A 7,799-nucleotide genomic window follows, 5' to 3' on the forward strand; every position below is an offset into this window, starting at 1 on the left:
TTAGAGGAAGGGGGATAGATTTTTTCCTTCCCTCCATTTCTCTTCCCTCCCCGAACTCCGTCTCTTTCCTTTTGTCCCTCATTGTTTTTCTTTTTGTTCTTCAATATTGTTTCTCCGAACTCCATATCACCAACTCTGGTCTCCTTTGCTCTATGTGCTTAGCCACTGCCCCGCCTCTCCTAGTCCAATTGGCTGCTCCACTCTGTCATAGTCCGCCTCTCCGTTCCTGTTTAGCTTTGTTGGCTGAATCATCTCTTCCAGGTTTGGCCTCCATCGTCAACTCCCTCCTCCTATGTGCCTCACCACTGTGTTCCCTATCTTCTTTACTACCCGTCACAGCCTACCTCTTCTTTGTCCGAGCACCACTCGCCCGCGCATTGTCCGTGTCTTCCTCTCTTTGGTGCGCGACTCCTCCTATGCACTCTTTTGCTGCCTTGCTCCGCCATAACAGCTATTTTTTGGTGTTTTGCATGTGTTTGCTTTTCTGTATTTTTCTTTATTATTTTGTTGGTTTAATTTTTTGGTTTATAATCTCCCTATACTTTTGTTATTTGATCTTGTTATGGAAACTTTGGCTACTGGAGATCAATTATTCTCTTCGTCAGATTTGTTTCGGAATTCATTAGTACTCATCATTCACCGACATCAACTTGGTTGTCGTTTCAGTTGTTTGCTAATGAGTCTCGTGCCTTTTGGCTTTGCTTCAATTATCACTTTATGTGGCCTTTCAAAGAAAACCATGTCATTTTTTGACCTATTTTTTACTATGATATTTGGTTGTATTTTCTGCACTATATTTTTTATTTTGGGTTTGTTGTTGGGGAGAACCCCTATTTTCCGTCATTCCTGTTTGCTTAGGAAAAAAAAAAAAAAAAAGGGCACGTCACTTTTTAGAGAGATTGAGTTGTAAGAGCTCTAGAAAATTTATGTCCATCTAACAATGTGTTCCATAATTCGTTTGATTATATTTGCAAAGAAACCATTTGCAAGGAACAAAATGCAAAAAAGAAAATAATTTATGAAAATAATACTAAAAGAATGCTCAGCTCAGGTGGATATATGCTAAAGAAAACTCCTAAAGATCAAATTAAGGGGAGAGAGAGAGAGAGCCTGGGCTGGTGGGCTTTGCATCGTAGCAACACATGCAAATGGGCTTAGACGAGAATTAGGGCTTTTAACCCAAATACGATCGAATTTCAAAACAAACAAACCCTCACATCGCGTGGGTTTCCCCATTTTTATTTCTCTCCCAAAGAAATGAAATTCCCGCCTTGAGAAATCCGATCCTCCATCTCCGCCACCAAATCCGCCCATGTCGAAACTCCCGACAGAGCTACTCGACGATATACTTTCCCTGTTACCCACCAAACCCCTCGTACGTTTCCAATGCGTTTCGAAGAGATGGTACGCCCTAATCAATGGCGCAAAGTTTATCAAGAAGCATCTCGCGCGATCCATCCACATCAGTCAGGAACGCATTCTTGTTGTCAAGGAACGGGACTTCGATCGGCCACAGAGTTACTTCTCGGTGCCTTTTCCTGAAGATGATCGGTTCGGCAGCGCAGTGAAGATCCACCAGCCACTGCCCGATCCCGAAGGTTGCACCAAAATCGTGGGCTATTGCAATGGCCTGGTTTGTATCCAAGACCTGGAGGAAGAGATCGTGATTTGGAACCCATTGATCAGAAAATACAAGAAATTACCCTTTGAGCCTATACAAAAACCCTCTGGTTTCAACGAATATTGTTTGCCCCAATTCGCCTTCGGACACGATCCGATCAATGACGACTACATGGTTTTCAGGGTTGTGGAATTCTATAAAACAAATGAGGTTCCAAGCGCATTTGAAGTCAAGGCATACAGTCTGAGGGCGCATTCTTGGAGAAGGGTAGAAGACGAATGGCCTTACGAGAAGTCATATATTTGTTCGAATCCAGAGGCCTTGAGCTCAGCGTCCTTAAACGGTATTTTGCATTGGTTGGTTACTCCTGTAACTGATGGGGTCCATCTCTCGCAGACACTTGTGGGTTTCGATCTTGCAACCGAGAAGTTTCGGGTGTATACGCTACCAGTTCAATCGGACTGCAATGCGATGACCCGTATGGCATTGGAGGTGTGGGGAGGACGCATCCTCCTCTGTGTTTGCAAAGATGTTTCAATGGGATTTAATGAAGTCTGGGTGATGAAGGAGTACGGGGTGGCAAGCTCCTGGACTCGGCTTTATACCATTGTGCATGGTGAAGTTCCTTGGAATTTTAATCACTGCAAGCCTTTGGTGATTTCCAAGGATGGAAACAAGGTTCTGATGGAGCATGATTCCAAGCATCTCTTTTGGTATGACATTAGAAAGAAGAGTAGCAGGAGGGTCAAGATTCAGGGTATGCCCGGTTTGTTTCAGACGGTGACTTGCGTGGGAAGCCTTGTTCTGCTTCATGGTTATAACTGTGATTCAATTTAGTGCATCTAGTTTCTTTTATGAACTTATACATATGTGTGTTTTCCTTTGTGCATATGAGGGAGCGTTGCAAGTGATGATGGATAATCAAGAAGGAAGAGATTTTTGTCTACACATTGTCTAACACTCAAGACATATGGATGAATCGAAATTTGAATTTGGTTTGATTTTGTTCTCTTTCCGTTATATTGGGTTTATGTTGAATTTCAATTTACATGTATAGACTTCAAGATTCAGTTGCAACCCTGTTGTGAATGAAGTTTTGTCCAAAACCAGAATATGAAGTAATTGGTATTGTATTCACTGTTTGCTGCTTGTAAATAAACCTTGTATATATGGAAATGTACTTCATACTTACTTTTGATGTTTTTTTCTTTTTATTTTTTATAAATTGGCACCCTTTTGTCTATCTTCATAGAAAGAAAGATAGGAAAGGGAAACGGAGATGAAGAGGGTCAGAGAAGGGTTACTGCAGCAAGCCAAACAAGTGGATTCTATTGCTTAAGCTACTTATTGGGTTATCTTATAAGCTGATGTTACTCATCTCCCACAAGTGTTTTGATTCTTTTAGCTTTTTCAATTGTGAGACACTGTTATTGCTCGACATAATCTAGGTTTTCACTCAACTCAATCTATTAAATTGACATATATTTTTAGAGTATGTAATTCTTACTTACATTTATAATAGGATTAACAGGGCATGTGATTCTTACATACATTTACGTACTTGAATGATGCACACGTAGTTTAATAGATTAGATTGAATGAATTTCTTAGCAATGGTTGGAATTCTAGACTAGTGTGACATGGCTCTGTCCATGTGTATGGATGACGGAAAGGCATGGCACCCAGTTGATGTTCATGGTAACATGCATGCTTTACTTTCATCCATGTTGGAGTCTTGGGGTGGATAACACACCAAAAACTGAACAACCCAACGGTGCCCAACACATAACGCTAGCGTGTCCTCCAAGCAAAAGGTTAGGGCTTGCCGTTACGAGCTGGCTTTGGTTGCTTTTGCCAATGGAGAACATTTGATGGCCTTGCCATTTATTGGGGCTTTCGGCCAAATAAAGACAGTGGATAGCTAGGCAAATGATTTACTATGCGACAAAACTCTTAACTTTCTGCTGATATATCACAGATAATTCGTGTAAATAGATAGAAAATAAAACCATTTTTCCTTCATTTCTAGCCTCAGAAATGGAAAAACCACTCTTTTAATCTCATTTTGTTGATGTTGTAATGTCAATTAGTCATTGATAAAAATAAAATAAAATTTCAAAGGCAGATTAACAATACTACATCAACAAAGTAAGATAATTAGATAAATATGGAATAAAAATGTGGTATATAGCATTACTTAGCTAGCTTTCATCCACTCCCAATTCAAAGGTTAAAAATAAAACTAATGTTATATACAATATTTTTATCCCACTATTATTCCACAATGTTGACGTAACAATTTCAACAAACCCTTGAGATTTTTTTTTTTTTTTCAAAGACCGATCCAATTTTTTTAATCGAAGAGAGAGAAAGAAAGACGAGAGATTTGAGGTGGTTTGGCGTTAGAGGCTTACGGCCACCTTCTAAAGTTTAATAGGGCTACACTTTGATTATGTTGACTTGAATTGATTGAGTCATATAATAGAGTAAAAATATGATAGGTGAAGTGAGCTGAGAAAGATAAGCAAATCCTGAAGATTTAATTACAGACAAACAATTATGTTAAATATCTAATAAGAAAAAATACATCAAAACTAATATAGAAAATATTCTATAAATTTTTACGTCTATTAGTTCTATCCAATCCATTTTTTTTCCTATTCAAATTCTGGGGAAAAGGAAAGGGATCTACCCAATCCATTTTGAAGCAATGAAATGCCAATATAGACGTAACCTTCCTCGTCCTCTCTCTCTCTCTCTCTCTCTCTCTTATACACACAAACACACCTTTAAGTTGTAACGTGTTTGGCATTTAAAACCATCCCCAAACACACGCAAGTTTTCCATTTAACCCCGAATTAACAGGAGAATTTTTTCCCATCCTACTTAATTATCATTGCAATTTGAAAGACCTTGCTTGTATAAGTAAACCAAACTCACTCATCATCTTCTCCATAATTCTCAAAACCCCTTAATTTGTTGTTTTTCCTCCATGATTAGAATTGTTGATGCCCATAAGGAACTGTAACCTCTCCATTTATTATTATTATTATTACATTGTTATCTTCTCTCCAGCTTTCATCCATATCTTTTTATTTCATTCCGCTATATAAAGAAGTCCCAAGGGTCTCCATTCCCACCATCTGGTTTTGAATTCTAGTAATTGTTCAAAATGAAGTTCTTTTGGGTTCCTCTCTTACTTGCTGCTTTGGTTCTTGGGGTGGCTGAGGCTTTTGATTTTCATGAGAAGGATTTGGGGTCCGAGGAAAGTTTGTGGGATTTGTATGAGAGGTGGAGGAGCCACCACACGGTCTCCTCGAACCTTGATGAGAAGCACAAGCGCTTCAATGTATTCAGGGAGAATGTTATGCATGTTCATAATACCAACAAGATGGACAAGCCTTATAAGCTGAAGTTGAACAAGTTTGCAGACATGACTAACCATGAGTTTAGGAGCACTTATGCAGGGTCCAAGGTTAAGCACCACAGGATGTTCCGAGGAAGGCAACTTGGAAGTCGGAGCTTCATGTACGAGAATGAGGACACAGTTCCCCCCTCTGTTGATTGGAGGAAGAAAGGTGCCGTGACCGCTGTCAAGGACCAAGGCCATTGTGGTAAGGAGAGTTTGTCTCCCTTGTTTTCCAAGTTTTTCAAATTTATTGTTTGAATTGCTAGCGATTCAGGCACCAAAATTGTTGGGGTAATTAATGACATAATACTGGAATGTTTTTGTTAATGTTCAACAGGTAGTTGCTGGGCCTTTTCAACCGTTGTAGCAGTAGAGGGTGTTAATCAAATCAAGACCAATAAGCTAGTTTCTTTGTCTGAGCAAGAGTTGATAGATTGTGACACTGAAAAAAATGAAGGCTGCAATGGAGGGTTAATGGAATATGCCTTTGAGTTTATCAAGCAAAAGGGGGGCATAAACATAGAAACTAATTACCCTTACAAAGCGACAGACGGAACTTGTGATGCTTCCAAGGTGTATATATAGTGTTTGATTTATCAAACTTTTAATACTTCCTTTAGATTATTATGATCAAGAAATTATTAAGACATGTGGTTGTGCAGGAAAATTCTCCAGTGGTGTCAATTGATGGGCATGAGAATGTGCCTGCTAACGACGAGAACGCATTGCTTAAAGCAGCTGCAAATCAACCTGTATCTGTGGCCATAGATGCTGGAGGTTCTGATTTCCAGTTCTATTCGGAGGTAAACTATTTGCAAATATGAGTTGATAAGGCTCCGTTTGATCCTTTCTTTTCCTAATTTTTCGGAGCCAAAGTTACCAAAAAGGAAGAAAAAGGAAAAAAGGAAAATGGGAATACTTGTGGAACTAAAAGCAACATGATGTTATTAGGAATTAACTGAGTTTTTTATGTTCTGATTGGCTGCACATGATCACAGGGGGTGTATACTGGAAAATGTGGGACAGAGCTGGATCATGGAGTTGCTGTTGTGGGATATGGAATAACCCTCGATGGAACCAAATACTGGATAGTGAAGAACTCCTGGGGAGCAGAATGGGGAGAGAAGGGTTACATAAGGATGCAGCGTGGCATCTCTGAGAAGGAGGGGCTGTGTGGTATTGCAATGGAGGCTTCATATCCCATAAAGAACAAGTCAAATAACCCTCTAGGACCTTCAATATCCTATCCTTCTAAAGACGAACTGTAAACAATATTCACAGGGGGCTTTTTGCCTTTGCCTTTTCTCAGTTTCAGCTCTTGTTTCTTGTGTTTGAAGTTGCTGTCATGGCTTCATGAACAAATAATGTCAAATAATTGATCAAGAGTTCAAGAATTGTTTGTGTGTGTGTGAAGGCAAAACCATATTTGTTTTTTCAAATTTTACTGCCAGAATTCCAGAAACACCTGCTTGGAACATTATTGGTGTTGTTATGATGAGCAAACTGCTACATTCATCAAATATTTACAGCATGTCCACAAAAACAAATCGATTATCAAATAATACTTTATTGGTAGTCATCCATTGACCCATTAACACAGAAAAAAAAAAATTCTCCAAAAGCACGATTGCAACTTACACAGATGATAATATAACTACAATGCTTTCAATGCATAATATACACATAACTGAACTTTTAAGAGGTTCCAAGCAAGAACACCAACATATTTCAGAGTTCCAATCACAGTACCATACTTGTCAACCGTAGCATCTGATAGGGTCAGTGCAACCCTTTTCAGCAGACTGATTTAAGCCTTTACCTCCACCCTTTTCCAGATATTGTTGATGATACTCCTCTGCCCTATAAAATCTCTTTTCTGGAAGAATTTCTGTCACAATCTTCTTATCCTTCAAATCCAACTGCTTAGCTTCCTTTGATTCCTGGGCTAAACTAGCTTGGGTCTCATTGTAGTAGTATATTCCTGATCGATATTGTGCTCCCACATCACCACCCTGACAGACAAGTGAATCGTTTTTGAAAAGGCCAGGTTACATCAAGTAGTAGGGGTTGGTATATATTATATGATTACAGCCAAGAAAAAAAAAATGGCCTTTAAAATCATAAACCCAATCCGACCCTAAAGTCACCATAGAGCTTTCGCTGTGAACAGTAAGTTAAGATGAGGGACTATAAACCCAAAGTGGAGTTAATAGTCAGGGATCATTTCCATGGTAAAACGAACCCTCACAAAGCATTTTTATCGGTTCTCACCAAATTTTACTCATCAAAATAACTATAAATACATTTTTCTCATTTCTAACTATTATTTTTTTAAAGCAACACACCAGCCTCATTATAGGAAGAGATACCTGGCGATCCTGGGTTGTGGGATCGTGGCGAGCCCAAAAGAGAGAGAGCAGATTGGTGTAGGGGCAAACTTCCGGGTCGAACTGGACCCGCACCACCTCCACGTGGTTGGTGGTTCCGGAGCACACGAGCTTGTAGTTAGGATCCGGGACGTGGCCCTGGGAGTACCCAACCTCCGTCTTCACCACGCCGACCACTCGCTGAAACGCCAGCTCCACTCCCCAGAAGCACCCGGCTCCGAACTGGGCGAACTCGTGACCCGGATTGTTCGGAGCATCCGTATCTGGATCAAGAGCAGGATTGTGGTTGTTGCCAATATTGTCAGAAATGGCGGCCATTCTTCAACGCTCCCAGTCTCAATTGACCAAAGAGAGAGATTTATACAAATCAATGAGTGAATCT

At 39.9% G+C, this 7,799-nt stretch overlaps 3 protein-coding genes across 3 annotated transcripts; 2 read left to right on the forward strand and 1 right to left on the reverse strand.

Moving 5' to 3' along the window:
• The first annotated feature begins 1,218 nt into the window (after positions 1–1,218).
• LOC132174916 (F-box protein CPR1-like) lies at positions 1,219–2,817 on the forward strand. Its single transcript, XM_059586669.1, has one exon. It carries the CDS (start codon positions 1,313–1,315, stop codon positions 2,456–2,458), a length of 1,146 nt encoding a protein of 381 aa, XP_059442652.1. The 5' UTR covers positions 1,219–1,312; the 3' UTR covers positions 2,459–2,817.
• Positions 2,818–4,517: 1,700 nt separating this feature from the next.
• On the forward strand, positions 4,518–6,671 carry LOC132174811 (vignain). Its single transcript, XM_059586496.1, has 4 exons — positions 4,518–5,235; positions 5,368–5,603; positions 5,693–5,833; positions 6,029–6,671. Exons 1-4 carry the CDS (start codon positions 4,794–4,796, stop codon positions 6,296–6,298), a joined length of 1,089 nt encoding a protein of 362 aa, XP_059442479.1. The 5' UTR covers positions 4,518–4,793; the 3' UTR covers positions 6,299–6,671.
• LOC132174812 (peptide methionine sulfoxide reductase-like) lies at positions 6,580–7,799 on the reverse strand. Its single transcript, XM_059586498.1, has 2 exons — positions 7,400–7,799; positions 6,580–7,042 (listed from the first exon to the last, which is right to left on the reverse strand). The coding sequence occupies exons 1-2, from the start codon at positions 7,733–7,735 to the stop codon at positions 6,788–6,790; spliced, it is 591 nt and encodes a 196-aa protein (XP_059442481.1). The 5' UTR covers positions 7,736–7,799; the 3' UTR covers positions 6,580–6,787.

Source organism: Corylus avellana, chromosome ca3 (assembly GCF_901000735.1).
Source record: "Corylus avellana chromosome ca3, CavTom2PMs-1.0".
In the NCBI taxonomy this organism is placed as follows: domain Eukaryota; kingdom Viridiplantae; phylum Streptophyta; class Magnoliopsida; order Fagales; family Betulaceae; genus Corylus; species Corylus avellana.